This window comes from Bolinopsis microptera, chromosome 5 (genome assembly GCF_026151205.1).
Source record: "Bolinopsis microptera isolate Bmic1 chromosome 5, MBARI_Bmic_1.0, whole genome shotgun sequence".
Lineage (NCBI taxonomy): Eukaryota > Metazoa > Ctenophora > Tentaculata > Lobata > Bolinopsidae > Bolinopsis > Bolinopsis microptera.
Window position 1 is genome coordinate 5,049,567 of NC_087076.1, and position 23,054 is coordinate 5,072,620.

Below are 23,054 nucleotides of genomic sequence, written 5' to 3' on the forward strand. Positions count from 1 at the left end.
CACACAACTCAATATAAATCAGTGAACACTGCGTTGCTAAGTGAACACCGCGTTGCTAAAGGAACCGTATGGCACTAATTGTAGTGGTACATATCTTGTAATCGAGTTCCCTCTAAACTTCATAATCATTCAACGTCTAATATCACAATATTATCAAAACTCAAAAGATCTTCAACGTCTAAAGATCGCAAAACTCAAAAGATCTCCAACAGTCTTAAAAGATGTTTCCTCCTGTGACTTCCTCGTTTAAGAGAGTTGATTTAAATTTTATTTGTATCTGTTGAATTTTTCCAATTACATAGTTGCCTCATTAAATCAATCGTAAATAGGACATTACATTTGCTTTGTTTAAATGAATCGAATTGTAAAATTCATACGAAAACAGAGTAAATGGTTTCCCGAGTCGTAAACTCGTTCGGGGAGTTAAAAAGTAGGAACAGAAACTTGGTTGATAGAGTGATTGTTAGGAGACAGTTGGGGCAGTTTAAAATACTATGTAATGAGCACGTTATACCGCTACCTGGTATGTAATGACCACTACCTGAGCACGTGTAATGTATAATACCAGTTAACCAGGCATCTCCGTCACTAGTGCGGGATGTTAGTGAGAATGGCGTGGACAATACAATCTGTATAACGGTAGATACCAGCTAATAAACGCAACAAATTAAAGCACCAAATAAGAGGGGAAATAGCTGCAGAGAACCTCTTCCCAATACTGTCAGGACGTCTTGAAATGGTTAAACAGTCTGATATATTATATTAACAGCAGCGCGAGTCGAGAAGCGGGGAAGTGGTTTAATTTGATTTTGCGGGTGATTTGGTATGTAGGTAGGGGACTTGTTATAATACACGCTCTACAGCTAATGAACATTACATAACTTTATAGCTGACATAGTGAGTTATTAAAATGTATAATCACATTTCTCTAACCAGCCCGGTCACTCCACCATTATTTATAAGGATCGTCTGTATCATGTGTATATATTATGTAAATATATTTATAAACTGGTATTTACTGCAAATCTCAAAAGTCGTAAATTAAATGAAACTCGTGGAAATATTCATAGTTTCCCTGCAAAACATGTCCAAATTAAACAAGTATATTAAACCAGTATATTAAACTAGTATATATTTGAGAGCGCTCCGAATGAGCTTCCAGACAGAATTCAACCATTAATTAAATAGTGGTAAAATAAGGTAACAAGCTTTAATCTGGACAGTGGAGACAGTGGAGACAACCATTAATTAAATAGTGGTAAAATAAGGTAACAAGCTTTAATCTGGACAGTGGAGACAGTGGAGACAACCATTAATTAAATAGTGGTAAAATAAGGTAACAAGCTTTAATCTGGACAGTGGAGACAGTGGAGACAACCATTAATTAAATAGTGGTAAAATAAGGTAACAAGCTTTAATCTGGACAGTGGAGACAGTGGAGACAACCATTAATTAAATAGTGGTAAAATAAGGTAACAAGCTTTAATCTGGACAGTGGAGACAGTGGAGACAACCATTAATTAAATAGTGGTAAAATAAGGTAACAAGCTTTAATCTGGACGAGGAAATAAGAATAATGTTTAGAGTTCTTAAAATAAAATCTATAAATGGTTATTTAATTGATATAACCAGCAAGCAATGCTCGATACAATAATCAGTTATTTTACTAGACTCTTACCCTTTAATCAACGCAATCTGATTAAATTATAATCTAAATCAGTTATGTTTCCAGACTATATCGCCCCCCACTATATCTGTACAATGAAATACTGCCAATATTTTATAAGTCACGTGAAAGAGGAGAATAAGATGTTTGAGAAGAGAAAGACACTCTCTAACAACACGCTCTGACAACGCCCACTTGTAATGACATGTTGGAACATAATGATAGGGACCACCTGTAACGCCCACTTGTAATGACATGTTGGAACATAATGATAGGGACCACCTGTAACGCCCACTTGAAATGACATGTTGGAACATAATGATAGGGACCACCTGTTGTACATTATAATAAGTTAAGTAATGGACCGTACACTACTACTACTACTACTAGATATGAACCAGACAGAAACATCGTTATTACATGATCTGTATCCACCTGTGGCTTTCTGCTGGAAGATAAGAAAATAATCCAGGGTGCTTTATGTTAATAACTTAATAATGTTACAGCTATCAAATGTGGAGTGATAGTGGGTCTGTAATTTTGTGCACTGTAGCGGATGTATCTTTAGTTATGGCTTTTATCCTCAACTCAGATACGGAAACCGCTCGAACTACCAAAAGCCTGACAACACAACTCTAACTCTGAGACTAACACTGTAAAGGGACCCGCTTAAAGAGCATGTTCAACTCAAGGACAGGAGTTGTCGTAGTTATGGGTAGTGTGGTACGATTCAAATCTGGTTTTATGATTTAATTACATAGCTGGATAGTGGAGTCTGAAGTATTGTGTTACGGGGTGTTAATCTCTGATATTAACAAGTTGTTGAGTCACCACTTATCACAGGATCATATCTTATTAGATTAGAGGACAGAGGAGACAGTGGAGACAGTGGAGACAGTGGAGACAGAGGAGACAGTGGAGACAGAGGATACAGTGGAGACAGAGGAGACAGTGGAGACAGTGGAGACAGAGGAGACAGTGGAGACAGAGGAGACAGCGGAGACAGAGGAGACAGTGGAGACAGAGGAGACAGTGGAGACAGTGGAGACAGAGGAGACAGTGGAGACAGAGGAGACAGTGGAGACAGTGGGGACAGTGGAGACAGAGGAGACAGTGGAGACAGAGGAGACAGTGGAGACAGTGGAGACAGAGGAGACAGTGGAGACAGAGGAGACAGTGGAAACAGTGGAGACAGAGGAGACAGTGGAGACAGAGGAGACAGTGGAGACAGTGGGGACAGTAGAGACAGAGGAGAGTGGAGACAGTGGGGACAGAGGAGACAGTGGAGACAGTGGAGACAGTGGAGACAGTGGAGACAGAGGAGACAGTGGAGACAGTGGAGACAGTGGAGACAGAGGAGACAGTGGAGACAGTGGAGACAGAGGAGACAGTGGAGACAGAGGAGACAGAGGAGACAGCGGAGACAACAACACACGGAACCATTTGCTGTTAATAGCAACTGTAAGTGCTTGGTAAATTCACTATTTAGCTTGTTATAATAACTTCATTGTTATGAGTGCTCAATGATCATGAAGTTGCAAAGCTCATGCATTAGTAATATATAATTATAGCGCATCAAAACAAACCAGTGTTAACATTACACATACGCTGGTACTAGAAATACAGCAGACACAATACACAAACGACGAATACGGAGACAAAAACCAAATAAAAACCACATAAAAAGCAAATAAAGAATATTAAAATCACGCACCTGAAGTTTGCTCATGATCTCCTGCATGTGTACAACACGTGACCTCAGAACAGACTCTGGTTGGTTGCTTAGCAATTGCGTTATCCTCTCAAACACTTCATCTACTTTGTCGTACAGCTAAAACAGAAGCAAGAGGTTAGCAACAACTCTAGTAGCAGGTTAGCAATAGGTTAGCAACAGCCCAGAGATGATATCAAAATCATTCTAACACGAGTAGAGCTGGTACAGGAGCATGTAGAGAGAGAGATAGATAGGTGGCTTGTGAGACGCCCTACTACACAATATCTACTGGTCACACTCACTGTATGACAATTTCAGAGACAGAGATAATAAACACATGATTAGTTTATTAATGAATACAGCTCGGTTGTAGTGGGTACTACTAGCTACTACTACCCCCCCCCCCCCCCCCCCCGTTGTAGTGGGTACTACTAGCTACCACTACCGCCCCCCCCCCCCCCCCCCCGTTGTAGTGGGTACTACCTTACAAGACATTTTCATAACGTACGAAATGCGACGGTTTTCCCGAAATTTCGCCATATTTTCGGACCGCCAATATTTCGGTCGTCGTAATAGAATCCGTCGCATTATTTTTAGCTTATTCCAATAATTGTGGCTTCATCGATTTATTTTGTTCTTGAAAAGTTAGTGATATGATGGTGGGACAAATAAACACAATATTCCATGATGAATTTAATGTCAAGTAATACGTTTTAAATTTACAATAAATTACATTTATGTGCTAACATAAACGTCTTATAAGAGACTAAGTCAAGATAAACAATTTAATACCAAACTCAATAAGTGAAACTGAAAGAGTCGAGCCGGACCCCTTAGGCCCTTAGAGGAAGATAAAGAAATCGATTTATAAGTTTCATTTTGTTTCAACATGATTTTACCGATTTTTAGAAAATTTTGAATTTCCTTTGTGTCAGAAAACAAAATGATGAAAAATACCCTTATTTTCTGTGACGTCCGAAATGTGACGGTTTTTGTTCAATTTCGCCATATTTTCGGACCGCCAAAATTTCGGTCGTCGCAAATTGGTCCGCCACAAAAATGTCTTGTAAGGTACTAGCTACTACTACCTCCCCGCCCCCCCCCCCCCCCCCCAGCCCCCCCCCCCAATCAACAAGTATCTAAAGTACCTGCTGGAGTTGTTGAGGTTCCGTCTTGCACTGAATTAGCATTGTATCCGTCCCCATGACATCATCTGGCAACTGGTCTACAGTCAGGGAATCCTGAGACTGCTTAAACCGGTTGTGGTACTGAGGGGTAGAGTGGGGTTAGAGTGGGGTTATAGTGGGGGTAGAGGAGGGTTAGAGTGGGGGTAGAGTTGGGTTATAGTGGGGGTAGAGTGGGGTTAGAGTGGGGTTAGAGTGGGGCTAGAGTGGGGTTATAGTGGGGGTAGAGGAGGGTTAGAGTGGGGGTAGAGTGGGGTTAGAGTGGGGTTAGAGTGGGGCTAGAATGGGGATCTCTTATCACTACTTTCAGATCTCTTATCACTACTTTCAGATCTCTTATCACTACTTTCAATTCAGATCTCTTATCACTACTTTCAATTCGTTTTAAAAATCTTGCTCTGCCTGTTTATTGAAATTTGAAGACATGTCTCATCATGGCAATTCTCAACAAAACTCGGATCGCCGACAGAGCAAGGCTTCCCGTAATTCCTACTGTCCCGTGACTTCTCAGTTTGGCAACGGTTATCAGCACGATCAGATGCCACGTCAACAACTACAACAGCCACAGCTACCTCACTTTTCCAACGGTGAGTCAGAACTAAGATCAGTTCAAGAGTTATGGAAATTTATGCAACATCTAGAAACCGAACTTAGTATAGCTCGTAGTGATCATGCTAAATTGTTGGACGACTTCGTGGAACTTCGACACGTTAACTCAAAGCTCAGCAAAGTTGTCGATCGTCAAGCGGATGCGATTTGCAAACTAGAAGTGGAACTAGATAATTTAGATCAATACTCACGTAGGGAAAAAGTTTGTTTTACCAATTTGCTAGTTAATGATAGCAATAGTTGTGAGGACCAAGTGGTCTTGTTGTGTGAACAGTTAGGTGTGGACATTGTTAAGGAAGACCTTGTAGCCGCTCATCCCTTGAAGGGCAAGAAGGGTAAAGCCCCTAGGTTTATTGCTCGCTTCAAAGATAGATCAACAGCACAGAAAGTGTTTAGAAATAGGAAAAGCACTAAAAACATTTCCCCAGATAAAAAGAAATTGCTGTTTGAGAACCCCGAAAAGGGTGTCGGGGTACAGCCCAATATAACATATAAACGAGCGGCATTATTAGGGCAGGTCAACGATGCTGTCAGATTTGGTGGACTAAACTCTTGTTGGGTTGACTACAAGAATGGGAATGTTTTATTGAGAATGAATGCTAACGGTAATCCTAAGCTGATTAGGAATACTGCTGATTTGTTGATTTGTGTGCCTACTTTTGAACCTAAAGAGTTTTTGTTTTGTGAGAGCCCCTTTTTGAACAATACTGAATTCATACCGTGAGATGAATAATTCTAATACAACTATTTTTCAGATTTTAATATTTCTAACAGAGAGTTATGGATGAGTTTCAAACATGACCCTTCCCAACATCCTCATTCCCTCTGACCGTAAGCATTGCGTCTTCTGTCATAAAATTTTGTACTTTCACCAATTCATTCTACGTTGCAACAACTGTAAAGACATATATCATGGATCTTGTTTAAAGCTAGACAATAGTACCATATTTATACTTCAGCAATTTGTATGGTATTGTAAAATATGCTATGACGATTATATTGAGTATTATAAGTGTGTGACATGTTTAACAAATATTGATATATTTAATGAAAAGATTGCACAGTGTAAACAATGTTTCAAAATGTTGCACAAGAACTGTGTTAAGTCTAATATTTGTTCGTCATGTATGCCCTTACCCTTACTTGACTTAAACACTGCTACTACCAGTACTGTTGAATATATTGAAACTGATTTTTATTCCGAACAACCGTTCTTTGCTCCTTTTGAATATTATTACAATGAAATGATAGATTTTATCCCGGATGTTGAAACTCTTAGCGAGAATTTACAAGATTGCAGCCAGATACTGCGTCAGTGCGTCTATTATAAGTTAGATGATTTTGAAGAAAAAATGAACGACAATGGATTATCGTTATTAAGTTTGAATATTGATGGATTCAGATCAAATTTTGACTGCTTTTTAGTGCACCATGGACGTTTCAAAGCTGATGGATATTTCCTTTGTGAAACTAATGTAACAGAACATGAGTCACAACCATTTTACATACCGGGTTATAATAAATTTGTACTTAATCGATTATTGAAGGAGGATGGAAAGCTTAAACACAAAGGTTCTGGTTTGGTAACGTTTTTGCGTGACAAATTTAATAATATTAATCAAAAATTTGAGCTTTGTTATTCTACCGTTGATTTTGAATCACTTTGTGTTGAAATAACAGTTAAATCTGAAAAGTTACTAGTTGTTAATTGTTATAGATCACCAAGTGGAAACTTTGATTCATTTATCGATATGTTTGGCAGTATCTTAAGTAAATTGAACACATTTAAGGGACACAAAAGCTATATTCTTGGTGACTTTAATGTAAATCTATATAACTCCAATTCTAGTGTTGTTAGGAGATATTTAGACTGCATGTTTAGCAATAACTTTTTACCAATTATCTCACGTGCTACTCATTTTGGAGGCTTAAATGGCACATGTATTGATCATATACTTACTAACAATATATCTAACATAATTTGTAACGGCCTTATACGATGTAATATAAGTCGTCACCTTCCTACATTCGTAGTTTTGGACTATAATTTTGATCCTAACGAAAAGTGTAGAAATAGAAATAAAGTAAATATTAATGACTTTTTATTACAAGGGTTTTTGAATGATTTTAAATTATTAAAATTTGATCTTGAAAGTGATTCTGCCGAAAATATGTATTCCTTTTTTGACAGAAATTTTAAAACTCTGTATGATAAGTGGTTTATTAAAAGTCAGAAGTCTAGTGGTAATAATTCTCTTCTTCGCTCTGATTGGATTTCAATAGGAGTGGCCAAGAGTAGTGACACTAAAAACAAACTCTATGATATTTGGGTTATGAATAAAACTAGAGTTAATTGGAACAAATATGTTGATTACAAACGAGTGTTTGATGCTATTAGAAGTAAAGAAAAATTTGAGTATTTTGATAAATGTTTTAAAGCAAATCAACATGATTTGAAAAAGACTTGGAAACTGATAAACGGTTTACCAGGTAGGAAGAGATCAAACAGATTACTAGTTTTTCCTAATCAAGATGCAGCGCATAATTTTAATTATTATTTTGTTAATATTGCTAATGATCTTTTACTAAAAACGTATGGTGAAAATGCTAACGCGGATTTAACAGATTTTAATAAATATATGCCTGAGAGGAACATAAGCGAGCTATCGGATATTAATTTTTCAAGTGAAGAAATAAATAATATTATAAGTAAGCTTAATAATAGCAAGGGTACGTATTATTCTCCTAGGGTCCTCAAACTTTTAGCTACCACTTTAAGTCCTTTACTGGCTGATATTTTTAATAAATGTGCAAATGAAGGTTATTTTCCGAAAGAATTAAAAGCAGCAAAAATAATTCCTTTGTATAAGAATAAAGGATCTATTTCTGATATAAGCAATTATCGTCCTATTTCAATGTTACCTGTTTTTGCTAAGATTTTCGAGAAGTTAATACATAAAAACGTATCTGATTTCTTTAATAAGCACAATCTTTTCTGTGATAATCAGTTTGGTTTCCGCAGTAAGCACTCAACCTTTCATGCACTTGTTTCAGCAGTAGAAAATCTTCATGATGCTATCGATAATAAGAATTTTACATTAGGTATATTTATAGATTTTTCCAAAGCTTTCGATACAGTGCGGCATAATATCTTGTTAGAAAAGCTGGAGAACTATGGTATTCGAGGAAATGTCATTAAATTATTAAACAGTTATTTATCAGATCGGTTTCAGTATGTTAGCTATGGGGGATTCGAAAGTTGTCTCTTGAAAATAACCTGTGGTATTCCACAGGGGTCAGTGTTAGGCCCCCTGCTCTTCATTATTTTTATCAATGATTTGGCAAATATTTGTGAGTTAGCTAAATTTATCCTCTTTGCAGATGATTTAAACCTTTTTCTTCAAAATAAAGACCGAAATTTACTCTACAAAAATGCTAATGAGGTATTATCAAAGATTCACGACTATTGCTGCTTAAATAGGTTAATCATTAATTTTGAAAAATGCTGTTTTATGGAATTCGGAAGTAGTAAAGTTCCTAAGAATCAAAAGTTTGTTGGAATACTTAACAACCAGTTTAATCAAGTGAATAAGTGTAAATTTTTTGGGAGTCATTATTAATTCTAATTTAACGTGAATGATCATATTACCAATGTAATAACGCAAGTTTCAAAATCGTGCGGATCACTTTACTCCATAAGTTCTATAGTACCAGCCAAAGTGTTAAGACAAGTATATATTTCACTTGTTCAACCACATTTAATGTATTGTATACCACTGTGGGGTGCTGTTTTTCACCATCCTTTGCTGCAAAAACTGTTTGTATTGCAGAAAAAATGTATTCGTATTGTGAGTAGAAAAACGATAAAGATTGATCACAAGTTTCAACATACGAAACCAATGTTCTTTAGTTTGAAATTGTTGACCTTGTTCAACTTATTTACATACTTTACTGGATGTATTGCAATGAGACTTTTTAAAAAACAAATTCCTGTTGATGTATATCACCGGTTTAGCAAGTCAAGTAGATCATGCAGACTTCTATATCCTAAATTGTCAATGTCCAAGACCAAGAATAGTAATTTTGTTTTTAATGCATCAAAAATTTTTAATTATCTTTTTGATCATGATGTACCGTATCATCTTTTGTCAATTTTACTAATTAAAAAGAGATTTAAGAACCATTTGCTTCATATACAAAACCTAGGAGTAATCGGGGATCATGGATGGTTACCATGTAATCAGGATATCTTCTCAAATATATCAATTTCCTAAAATAAGTTAGTTTCAACTAGGGAAATTGAAATCGAAATTAATGTTTTGGGGACGTTTGTGTGTTTTTTGTGTGTTTTTAAATTTTATTGTGAGTATTTAAAACAAGATGGGGACTATAAACATAATTGTAACGGTTTAAGTGTATACTTCCTTATTAATGTTGCATCCGATTTCACTACACTGACAACATTCACTTTTTATTTTTTGTGTTATTTTTTACTTGAGATCTCATATCATAAAATTTTACCATCGCGATACGGGTATTAATTTACCTCCCAGCGGTGAGACACCGCTTCCCTCCATCGCCATGTTTGAAGCTCTCCCATCATCTGTTCTACTTCAGAGGGAAGTGACTTATTTTATATTTTAAAATTGTTATTATTCCAGTATAACAAATACATTTTCTAATCGTGTAAAAATCGTGGTTATAGTGGGGGTAGAGGAGGGTTAGAGTGGGGGTCGAGTGGGGTTAGAGTGGGTTTAGAGAAGGGTTAGGGTGGGGTTAGAGTGGGGGTCACGAAATCCTCTCCGAACCTCCACGTGGTGTGGCCTGGTTGGCACTAACGGGTGGTGTGCTCTCTTGTTGAGTACAAAGGTTGGGACTTGCCAACTCAAAGTTCCCATAGGAACCAGGAAGTCAACACTAACAGCTACCAAGCACCAGGAAATTTCTCTTTCAGATATCAGGTTACAAGATAGTACACACACAAACGACGATACGTTAGAAACAGATACATAGCTCTAAGAGCTATTAAATCACCAGGAAATTCTCTTTCAGCTTTCAGGTCCCATCGAAGTCACCCAGCACAGAGCTAGGGATTCCAATTCGCTCATCCTGACTACAAGGACACACTGATAATGAGTAGTCTTGGCAGTTGGCACTTCTCCCTCCAGTAACCACTTTTTAGGTCTTTTCAGTTAAGACAGCTAATGCGTTAGGGCTGACACACGCTAGACACAGGCTCGTGATAAGACAGTGTTAGGGATGTCAACTCTGACTACGAGGACACACTGATAGCGAGAATTCCTGGCACTTCTTCCTCCAGTAACCACTTTTCAGGGGACCGGGTTAGCTTTGTCACACTCTTCATTGAAGTGTGACTGGACGCTCTACAATCATCTAGTAGCCAGCAGAGTTTGACTGACACCCTTACTGGTTCTATTCAGTTCTACAGCGGAAGTTCTCAACACTCGAAAACAGTTCATCTCGGACATCCTGCAGAGATGCTTTTTCACAGCCTGCCCCATTACACGGGGAACCCTTAGATCTACAGTACCCTGGTGGACAGCATAGCTCACTAAAGCATAGTGGACCTCTTTAGTTCTGAGACGCAAAGCTAACCGGACCAGGAATAAACATCATTGCAATGCTTAGGGGATGCAAATAGGACATACAACGTTTAACGATTTACTCTAACTTTTGATTCATTTTTTAGCTCGACGATACATTGTATCATTTCAGGACAGACATTCCTTCTTCAGGTTCTTTGAGGAAATCGTACCCGCTATTTGCGTTATTCAATGGCAAGTATCTGGCAAGTACTTCCACACTTGCATTCTACCGTCCTACTGCACTCAGTCCTAGTTAGGTGTCAGCACTACACTACATATACCGGCCTATCATCCCACATCCTCACTTCCACACTTGCATTCTACCGTCCTACTGCACTCAGTCCTAGTTAGGTGTCAGCACTACACTACATATACCGGCCTATCATCCCACATCCTCACTTCCACACTTGCATTCTACCGTCCTACTGCACTCAGTCCTAGTTAGGTGTCAGCACTACACCACATATACCGGCCTATCATCCCACATCCTCACTTCCACACTTGCATTCTACCGTCCTACTGCACTCAGTCCTAGTTAGGTGTCAGCACTACACTACATATACCGGCCTATCATCCCACATCCTCGGCTTTGATCAAATAATTTGAGGCACAGTGTGTAACACTATAACTATAGTTGGCATTTCTGTTGGGCAAAAACGTTTTGGCAATATATTGGCAGTTGGGATAGTGCTAAGCACTCTAAACTATAAAGGTGCATGGGAATGTTGGATTATGGTATGGTTGTCATATTGCTGGTGTGGCGTCCGCAATATTATCAGTCGCCTTTGAAAATCTACTACAGATTTTCTTTCTGTATATCACTATACAGTTCCTCTTTAGAAAAAGTGCATGTGACAAGTAACGAGACAAGGATGCTCTAGGATCAGGAGCGACAAATGATCAATTGTTCTAGACGTGAGGCTTTCTGCAGTAACGGCCCTAGCGAACAGGGGGATGGTTGTTCGCTTGAGTACTATGATGCGGTTATACAAGTCTGGCAAAACAATTTGTGACCTGCCTATTGGCCGGGCGCCGCCGTAGACTCAACACATGGTGTGTGGGGTATTTACCTCGGGCACACACCTTAATCTCTCGACCGGCGGGTCACACCCAAATCTCCTGCTCCAACTCTTTCAAAGGCTGGTACCCTACTACTACGTGGCCAGAAGGAAATTCTTGTAGGAACTCTTAATGTACGAACAATAAGAGAACAATACAAGAGGGATGAGCTGGGTGTATGCATGAGGGATAGTGGCGTACATATTTTGGGCATTCAGGAGCATCGGGTAGTACATAGCACTGAAATCGAGTATCAAGATCTTGGAAGCTCTCACCTCATAACAACCTCGGCATGGAGAACCAGCAATGGGGCGGCTGCTGGTGGGGTTGGTATTGTCTTGGACAAAAAGACAGTATTCAACTCATTGATTAGTGTATACTCACATGACAGGAGGACGATGGTAGCCAACTTTGCAGGGAACCCGGTCACAACTGTTATTGTGACTTATAGCCCGACAGAGGGGGCGACTGTCGACGAAGCAGAAAACTACTACGACAGCCTTGGTGGTGCCATCGACCAGATACCAGCCCACAACTTACTATTCGTTGTAGGAGACCTCAATGCGCATGTCTCATCATCAGGAAACTGGACATCCTTCCACAAGGGTCCAGCAAACCGAAATGGTAGACTGCTAGAGGATATGCTGTTGGAGCGACAGCTAGAAATCACAAACACCAGATTTCAGAAGCGAAGAGGTAAACTCTGGACATATCTCTCAGATATGAGTCAAAGTAAATCTCAAATCGACTTCATCATTTGCCGGAAGAAATGGCGGAACTCCGTCAAGAACTCCGAAGCATATGGTAGTTTCCACAGTATTGGCTCGGATCACAGAGTAGTCGTAGCAAGGGTAAAGCTTAGTCTACGGATAAGCAAGACGGAGAAGAGGGCTCCGGTTCTGGACTGGTCTAAACTTAAAACTGATATCGCTCTACAAGAGAGGTACACAGTGGAAGTTAAAAACCGCTTTTCCATACTTGAAAAGGATGATCAGACGGCAACAGAAAGGTACCAATGCTTTATTGATGCGAATAGGACAACTTCTCGACTTTTACTACCTGAAAAGGAGAAAAAGAAAAGATGTAAAATCTCAGCGACTCCAAGTGTTGAAATTGCCAGGCTGAAGCTGAGGGAATGTAGCATAAAATACCACTCAGATGCTACAGAAGACAACCGAATAGCTGTTCAAGAGGGCAAACAGAAGCTAGGCGATGCTTATCAAGCAGCCAAAGAGCACCTGCTGGAGGGGCAGGTCCGGGAACTGGAGGAAGCAAGTTGGCAGGGCAGACATGCTAAAAGCTGGACCATGATCAACAAGATCACAGGTAAAGCTCCATCATATACTGGCAAAATCAAGGGAAACTCACCAACGGAAAGGGTTCAGAAATGGAAGGACTATTTTGCTACTCTTCTCGGCTCACCACCGACGGTAGAGAACGCGGAAGAGGATATTGATCCAGTCCACCCACCTCTGAATATCGGAACAGAACCGTTTACGTTGGATGAGTACAGGAAAGCAAAGTCCAGCATAAAGGAAGGGAAAGCATGGGGTGACGACAACATAGCCCCAGAAGTCTTAAAACGATGCGACCTTGATCAAATTGTCTTAGACTTCTGTAACAATGCTCTATTGAAAGGTGAGAAACCAGACCAATGGTCAACTGCCAACATCATACCAATTCCAAAGAAGGGCGACCTTAGCGAACCAATGAACTATCGGGGAATAAGCTTGTCATCCCTAGTTGCCAAGTCTCTAAACAAGATGGTTCTAAACCGGTTGAAGCCAGAAATCGAGACAATTCTGCGTAGAAACCAGAATGGATTCAGACCAGGAAGGTCAACAACTCAACAGATATTGGTACTGAGACGTCTTATAGAGGGTGTCAAGAGTCGGAAACTGCCAGCTGTTCTGACATTTATAGACTTTAAGAAGGCTTTCGACAGTGTACATCGTGGGAAAATGCTAAAGATTCTAGAAGCTTACGGCATTCCAGTCAAAATCGTGCAGCTTATACGGCTCATGTACGAGAAGACAATGGCCAAAGTCCTAACTCCAGACGGAGAAACTGAATTGTTCGAGATACTTGCAGGTGTGTTACAGGGTGATACCTTAGCACCTTACCTCTTTGCAATAGTCATCGACTACTGTATGAGGCAAGCCATAGGCGATGATGCGGAGCGACTTGGACTCACCCTCGAACGTAGAAAAAGCAGAAGAGTGGGGCCCAAGATCATCACCGATGTGGACTTTGCAGATGATATAGCACTTATATCTGAGGACATGGACAAGGCTAACGAGTTCCTGCTCAGAGTAGAATCGGCGGCAGCAAGCGTGGGACTACACATAAACGAAGGCAAGACCAAGGTCATGACACTGAATATGGAGGATCGATCTAGCGACCTACAAAGTCGATCCGGGGAAGCCATAGAAAATGTAGATGATTTCATCTACTTAGGCTCCTGGATTGAGAGCACAGATAGGGAGATAAGGGTTAGAAAGGGAAAAGCGTGGGGTGCCCTACATAGACTGAAGGATATCTGGAAATCCAAACTCTCAAAGAGCCTAAAGATTAGATTGTTCATAGCGGCTTGTGAATCAGTACTGCTCTACGGATCAGAAACCTGGACACTGACAAAGGCTCAAGAGAAAAGTTTGGACGGGACATACACAAAGATGTTGCGTATGGTGCTGGGTATCTCATGGAAGGACAAGGTCAGCAATATAACTTTGTATGGTAGCCTCCCAAGGCTGTCAAACAAGTTACGAAGCAGGAGATTAAAAATGGCGGGACACTGCATCCGACATCCTGAGCTACTTGCCAGTGATTTAGTCTTATGGGAACCTACGCACGGTAGAGCACAGCAAGGCCGACCAAGACAAAGCTACTTGTCTATGTTACTGAAGGAAGTTGGGACAAACTCTAAAGAGGAACTGCGAACCCTGATGCGGGACAGGGATATATGGAGGGGGTTTTCTGGCGTAGATCGGACTTAGCTCCGACATAGTAGTAGTAGTAGTAGTAAGTATCTGGACTAATGATAACTTAGGATCTCAGATTCCCAGGCTGCATTTAAACTCCAGTTTTAACTCCAGGTTCGTTCTGAACATCTCAGACCAACTCAACTCACTAGGTATTCTCATCGAGTAGAACTTCGTTCCAGGACATGAAGGAGTATACGGTAAAGAACTAGCGGGCGAATTCGCAAGGGACGATCAATCCAACAACATCCCCATAGGACCAGAACCCTTCCTCCCAATTAGGCCACACTCAGTGACAAAGGAACATTCCACTTGAGATGTTCCTCCACAAATATAAATACAGGAACTTTAGTTTTTCTGGAACTCACATCAGATGGCTTACATGGTCGCTTTCAGGATAGGTCACAGCCCACTAGTTTATTTTCAGAACGTGGCAAACAAAGTCAACTTCGAGACGCAAGATTGTGAACACTTTTCAGGAGAAGCAGAAACATCCCAGCACCTCCTCTGCAAGTGCATCCAGATCATGACGTTCAGAATGAGGATAATTGGTAAACTCTACCTTAAAAACAGTAAACTACAATCATATCTTCAAATTTGTGGAACAGTCGACAAGACTGGATAGGGAAAACCCTTTTGGGTAACCTCCTTGGATTCTTCACCAGGAACTTTCGCTAAATCCCATACTAGGAACTCAACCTAGCCCCATCTCCGCATAGAGACATATCTCCCAGGCTTTGACCTTGCTCGGAAGTCCCTTGTCTGCCCGCAGAAGTACTACAACGGAAGTGGGTTTGCTCTGAGACAGGTAGTGACAGCTTCAAGACTCCAGGGGTCTGTTGCATTGATATTTATTATTTTATGATTTCGTATATACTTTGGGAGTCCTGGCGTGCAGCTAGCAGGAGTTGCACTCTGTGGGCACGGTGAGAAGGCCTCCATCTTTTAGTAAGAGGCCAGAAACCGTTGACCAGAACAGAGAGAGAGAGAGGGGTTAGAGTGGGATTAGAGTGGGGTTAGAGTGGGGTTAGAGTGGGTTTAGAGGAGGGTTAGGGTGGGGTTAGAGTGGGGGTAGAGTGGGGTTAGAGTGGGGTTAGAGTGGGGTTAGAGTGGGGTTAGAGTGGGTTTAGAGGAGGGTTAGGGTGGGGTTAGAGTGGGGGTAGAGTGGGGTTAGAGTGGGGTTAGAGTGGGTTTAGAGGAGGGTTAGGGTGGGGTTATAGTGAGGTTAGAGAGGGGTTAGAGTGGGATTAGAGTGGGGTTAGAGTGGGGTTAGAGGAGGGTTAGGGTGGGGTTAGAGTGGGTTTAGAGGAGGATTAGAGTGGGATTAGAGTGGGGTTAGAGTGGGTTTAAAGGAGGGTTAGGGTGGGGTTAGAGTGGGATTAGAGTGGGGTTAGAGTGGGGTTAGAGTGGGTTTAGAGGAGGGTTAGAGCGGATAGGAGGTACACTTGTAGAAACAATTTTCAAACACAATCTTATCATATTCTTATGGTTTTACAGCCTTGTGGAGGAGTTACTGTTGTTATCATCGTCGTCAAAATAATTGATTCATGATTTTTGTAATTAATATTAATGGCTTGGAGAATATATTCAGATATCAGAAAATATTGTTTTATGATCATTAAATAACTATTCGATATGAAGTATGGGCCATTATTAGCAACTCCATAATAACACTGTTTTGAGGCTTTCTTATCTCATTTTTCATTACATTTTAAAATCTAAATTTTTCTCGGAAACAAATCAGTTGCTATTTAACAGTCGTCTGAGAAGCTTAATGTTTATATCTCCACGGTTATAAAGATACCACCCGCTCAGTCTGCCTTCCCACGACGCTAGTCACGTGGTACTTCTCTAGTCACGTGGTACCTTCTCTAGTCACGTGGTACCTTCACTAGTCACGTGGTACCTTCTCTAGTCACGTGGTACTTCTCTAGTCACGTGGTACTTCTCTAGTCACGTGGTACCTTCTCTAGTCACGTGGTACCTTCTCTAGTCACGTGGTACCTTCTCTAGTCACGTGGTACGGTCACAACTATGCGTTTTATTCACTTTACTTTACAGATAGTTCTATAAACTCCTCCCTTATTAGCAGGATGATGTTTCCTACAACTGATAACCATGAAACACCTGGCTACCTACCACTACCCAACTCAACTGCCTACCATTCCTATTGGAAGCTTTTTCACAACCTTCGGCAAAAGAGGTGGATGAAAAAGTAAGCGACTATAACTAATTTACTATCAGTAAGAATTAGATGTGCAATATATAATATATACATTATATCATATACATTATACATTATACGTGCATAATATACGTTGGTTTGAGTTTCGCTACTCGTCGTGTTAAAGCTCCTAAGATAGAGGATACAGTGTGAAACAAGAAATGGTAGTTTGTTAACGCTATCCGTTATATTCACCTCATCAACAGCGAGGAAGAACTGTTTAGCGACGAGGATCTGGTCATGTTTGTCATGACACGTGGTGTGACGTCACACCACGTGTCATGACGTCACACCACAGGTCACACGTGTGTATTGTAGTTTATTATATTCACCTCATCAACAGCGAGGAAGAACTGTTTGGCGACGAGGATCTGGTCATGTTTGGAAGTGAGCCGGGTGCTGAAGTGTGACGTAATGGTGACGTAATAGTGACGTAATAGTGACGTTATATTCACCTCATCAACAGCGAGGAAGAACTGTTTAGCGACGAGGATCTGGTCATGTTTGGAAGTGAGCCGGGTGCTGAAGTGTGACGTAATTGTGACGTAATAGTGACGTAATAGTGACGTAATAGTGACGTTATATTCACCTCATCGACAGCGAGGAAGAACTGTTTAGCGACGAGGATCTGGTCATGTTTGGAAGTGAGCCGGGTGCTGAAGTGTGACGTAATGGTGACGTAATGGTGACTTAATAGTGACGTTATATTCACCTCATCAACAGCGAGGAAGAACTGTTTAGCGACGAGGATCTGGTCATGTTTGGAAGTGAGCCGGGTGCTGAAGTGTGACGTAATTGTGACGTAATAGTGACGTAATAGTGACGTAATAGTGACGTTATATTCACCTCATCAACAGCGAGGAAGAACTGTTTAGCGACGAGGATCTGGTCATGTTTGGAAGTGAGCCGGGTGCTGAAGTGGGACCAGGTGGATAACAGCGCCTCTTCGTTTAGCGTCTCCACCTTCTCACGTACTCCTGATACCTGGGCAATTAGCTAATTAGGCAATTAGCTAATTAGTTAATTAGATAGTTGGTTAATTAATTATTTAGTTATATATCTCTACTATAATTCAGAGAATTATTTTTGTCTGTACAATGTTTGTACGACCGCCCACGTGCAAATCAGACGAGAAATAGGAATTTAGGTAACAACCAAAAGGTTCCATAGCAACGGTGTTTTAATGCACACATGCACGTGCAAATACCTTATCGGACCTTATTTGGACGGACATTACTTGAACGCTGGAAGCCCTAGCGTTCATCTTAATGTCCGTTCAAATAAAGTCCGTTCAATTAATGTCCGTCCAAGTTGAAAGTCCGTTGAAATTTTTTCAAAAATTTTTCCATTTCGAACTTTTTGTCCAGAATATGACAACTTTGAGAACTTTATTGTGCCGTAAGTTAACGACGGAAAGGTTCTCCTTGGTCTGCCGGAGGCACAGAAAACTCTACTAGTATATGATGTTTTCAAGGGTCACTTGTACTTGGCGGAAAAAATTCAACGAAATTATATTTATGGCACTTAACAACATATTTCATGAACTAGTCCCCGTCAACATGACAAACTTGTTCCAGCCTCTAGATATTACGGTAAATCGTGTTGCAAAGGACATTGTCCGACGTTGTTATAGCTCATATTACTCAGGGGCGTTAATGAAACAGTGCTAGGAAATCTCCACGTGATGTTAAGGTTAACCTTAAGTTGTCTAAGATAAAACCACTTCACGCCGAATGGCTTGTAAAAGTTAACACTGAAATGCAGGACCGGGGTAGTTTGATTAAAAAAAAGGTTTCCATAAAGCTAGAAATCACTGATGGACTATTTCATGCACGAAAACCCATTTGATGAAGATGATATGTGATATTAGAAACTGATCGTGTACACATATTTTAACATTTTTACTGCTTAATGACTGCTTTTCTTACTTACTGTATAAAAAATGGATTTAAAAATCATTTGCTGAAATTAAAAAAACGTCAAAACAATTGAAAAAAATTCGGATTTTTGATGGTTTTGAATGCCTTCGAGCGTTCATATTAATGTCCGTTCATAATTATGTCCGTTCATGTAATGTCCGTCCAAATAAGGTCCGATAAGGTATTGTTTTAACGTAATTTTTATCCGTTTTGTGGTAATTACGTTGTGTTTAAAGTGTTTTATATTTAAATCGGCTGTATCTTCGGTCGGGATGGATCTTTTTTGATGCCATTAAAACTTTCTTTCAAAAAATACTATTAGCTTCGTCCCTGTTACCACGGGCTTTCTAGTATATATATATATATAATTACTAAATACGCGTACGGTTTGACAATTTATTAATAAATCGATCGTCAAGATCAAATCCAGCCATTTAGGTATAATTGGTTGTCATAAGCAGTTGATTACTAATTATAGGATAATTAATTAATCAAGGATTATCAAGGAACAGATAATATTATCTTGCAAACTTACTTCGTCTAGAAAGGTAGTAAACTCGTTGCAGTATTTCTCGGTAAGCTCCAGACTGCTACCAATATCTACGTGATCACGCAGAAAGGGCTCTCCTATCTCATCAATCCACTTATCTATCTGAAATAACAAATACTCTTTAATTCTCTATTTAAATATGTACTGTTTTAATTGAAATATTTATGAAGTAAGATACTTAAAATGACATGTTTAAAAGAATTTTAACGGACAACCTGAGAAATTTCCGGTTAAAATTATTTGTTGATGCGTGATATAATTACAAAATAACAAGATATAGAGGAAATATAGGTATTATATAGAGAATATATAGGATACCTTTCTAATATAGGATACCTTTCTATAACAGATTGCAAAAATAACTGAAATAAACTGATGCCTGATACAGACAATGTACGCTTAAAAGGCGCCACCAAAACAAGATATTATCATGTACAAGACGTGTAATAAATATGTGCAATTATACGGGATAAAATATGCAATTATTTGGTATATCCCACCTAAAGAATATAGAAGAAGAACTGCGCTAAAAGTTTCAAAACCTCGTGATTCTCAGGACAGTCAACATGTCAACAAATAACTACGGTTCAGCCTGTGTTCGAGTAACAGATAGTGAGCACGTAGTAGCAGTGAACTGTGGTATCCCTTCCTTGGTATTTCAACTTTACGCTACAGTCAAAACACTTGCCAAAAATCAAGGTAAATTCACTTTGTCGCAGAGCTTGTTAAAAGAGTGCTCTGTTAAAAGATAAGGTAAATTGGTGGACCACACCTCAACACTAAAACAAAGATCAGAGAAAAAACAACCGTAAAAAGGAAATACACTCTGCGGCAATCCCACAAATGTGGAAAGTGTCACAAATGATGAGTCATGATAAATTGTTGGCATCTGGAAATCAAAATATCCGGTTGTAATGTGTTGTTGTGTGGTCAGTACGTAGTGTCGAAGATACCCTCCAAAATTAAAGCAGTATTTTTAAGTTCTATTTGGGGGTCCCCTCTTTTTTATTAAAAATACCCAATTTTTCGGAAATTTTCCCCCAAAGTTTATCTCTATGAGATTAAAAAATATCAGTAAAAATGGGCTGGTTTAAATTAAATCGTCCCTGAAAAAACAAAAAGGGAGTACGGAACCGAAAATTTCAGTAAAAAGCTTTCAAATTTACAAATAACAAAAAATTAGAATATAAGGGGGATATTTTCAGGAGAGCAAAAAAAAGAAGGTGTCGATTAACTAAGGGGTATTCGGTAAAGGGAATAAAGGAGAAATTTGGGCTTAAAAACATTAGGATTCTAAAGAAAAAAGAAGAAGGGAATTTTTATGGATTGGGAAAACGGTAAATGTCATAGAGGGGGAAGGTGGGGAAAGAAGGAGAGGTAGTGGAAAAAGGGATCAGGTAAAAATGTAAAATAAAAGAAGGGAAAAAGGGGGGAGGGGTTAGGGGGTTTTGGAAAAAAGGGGGAGGTATAACAAAAAAAAAGAAGGTAAAGAAAAAAGGGAAATGCGAATTAAGGAAAGGTATGTAGTCGGAAAGGAATAAAAATATCGTTGGAAAGGTGTGTTGTCAGGTAAAAATACAAAAAGGTAAAGGAAAGAGTTTGTGCATTTAAGGCTAAGGTGGGCAGGTAAAGGAAATTTAAGGAGAAGTAGTCAAATAGGTACGTTGAATGGTCAGGTAGAAGGGAAAAGAAAAATAGTTTTTAAAACATTTGTATGTCAGGTAAAGAAGGTAAAAGGATGGGATTAGGAAAACGGAGGTATTCAAGAAGGGAAAAATAGGGAAGTGTGGATTAAGGATACATTGGTATGCGGGTAAAGGAAAAAGAGGAGGTTCATTAAGGAAAAGGTTGGAAAATTCAGGTGAAGGAAAGGTGAAGAAAAGGGTAGTCATTAAAACAGGTGTTTTGGGTAAAAAGGGAAGAAAGGAGAAAGTAAAGGGGGAGGTTTTTGGGTTTCGTTAAAGGGAACAGGTATTATGTCGGGTAGAAAGGGAAAAAGGGTAAGGAAGGAGAATTGCGGTTTTTAGGTTTTACATATTATGTCAGTTGGGAAAGGTTTAGAAGGAGAATATCGATTAGGATAAGGTGTATTCAGGAAAAGGAGAAGGTGAAGGAAAGGAAGTCGATTAAGAATAAAAGGGTGGAAATAGTAGAAAGAAGGGGGAAAGGTAGAAGGAGGGGTTTAGTGGTTAAGGATAAGGTATGAGTAGGTAAAAGGGAGAAGGTAGAAGGAGGAGGTAGTGCGATTAAGGATACAGGTAGTGTATGTCAGGTAGAAGGAGAAGGTAGAAGGAGGAGGTAGTGCGATTAAGGATACAGGTAGTGTATGTCAGGTAGAAGGAGAAGGTAGAAGGAGGAAGGTAGTGCGATTAAGGATACAGGTAGTGTATGTCAGGTAGAAGGAGAAGGTAGAAGGAGGAGGTAGTGCGATTAAGGATACAGGTAGTGTATGTCAGGTAGAAGGAGAAGGTAGAAGGAGGAGGTAGTGCGATTAAGGATACAGGTAGTGTATGTCAGGTAGAAGGAGAAGGTAGAAGGAGGAGGTAGTGCGATTAAGGATACAGGTAGTGTATGTCAGGTAGAAGGAGAAGGTAGAAGGAGGAGGTAGTGCGATTAAGGATACAGGTAGTGTATGTCAGGTAGAAGGAGAAGGTAGAAGGAGAAGGTAGTGCGATTAAGGATACAGGTAGTGTATGTCAGGTAGAAGGAGAAGGTAGAAGGAGGAGGTAGTGCGATTAAGGATACAGGTAGTGTATGTCAGGTAGAAGGAGAAGGTAGAAGGAGGAGGTAGTGCGATTAAGGATACAGGTAGTGTATGTCAGGTAGAAGGAGAAGGTAGAAGGAGGAGGTAGTGCGATTAAGGATACAGGTAGTGTATGTCAGGTAGAAGGAGAAGGTAGAAGGAGGAGGTAGTGCGATTAAGGATACAGGTAGTGTATGTCAGGTAGAAGGAGAAGGTAGAAGGAGGAGGTAGTGCGATTAAGGATACAGGTAGTGTATGTCAGGTAGAAGGAGAAGGTAGAAGGAGAGGTAGTGCGATTAAGGATACAGGTAGTGTATGTCAGGTAGAAGGAGAAGGTAGAAGGAGGAGGTAGTGCGATTAAGGATACAGGTAGTGTATGTCAGGTAGAAGGAGAAGGTAGAAGGAGGAGGTAGTGCGATTAAGGATACAGGTAGTGTATGTCAGGTAGAAGGAGAAGGTAGAAGGAGGAGGTAGTGCGATTAAGGATACAGGTAGTGTATGTCAGGTAGAAGGAGAAGGTAGAAGGAGGAGGTAGTGCGATTAAGGATACAGGTAGTGTATGTCAGGTAGAAGGAGAAGGTAGAAGGAGGAGGTAGTGCGATTAAGGATACAGGTAGTGTATGTCAGGTAGAAGGAGAAGGTAGAAGGAGGAGGTAGTGCGATTAAGGATACAGGTAGTGTATGTCAGGTAGAAGGAGAAGGTAGAAGGAGGAGGTAGTGCGATTAAGGATACAGGTAGTGTATGTCAGGTAGAAGGAGAAGGTAGAAGGAGGAGGTAGTGCGATTAAGGATACAGGTA

General features: G+C 40.0%; 1 protein-coding gene across 2 annotated transcripts in view; it reads right to left on the bottom strand.

The window, feature by feature from the left end:
* Nucleotides 1-23,054, bottom strand: part of LOC134815847 (uncharacterized) — a 305,237-nt gene that overhangs the window by 30,642 nt on the left and 251,541 nt on the right. For both annotated transcript variants that reach the window (XM_063824429.1, XM_063824430.1), the window contains exons 12-15: nt 19,498-19,614; nt 17,890-18,027; nt 4,529-4,648; nt 3,381-3,497 (exon numbers count right to left, since the gene is read on the bottom strand). In XM_063824429.1, the coding sequence (XP_063680499.1) occupies nt 3,381-3,497; nt 4,529-4,648; nt 17,890-18,027; nt 19,498-19,614 (492 nt within the window). The remainder of the gene's footprint in view (nt 1-3,380; nt 3,498-4,528; nt 4,649-17,889; nt 18,028-19,497; nt 19,615-23,054) is intronic.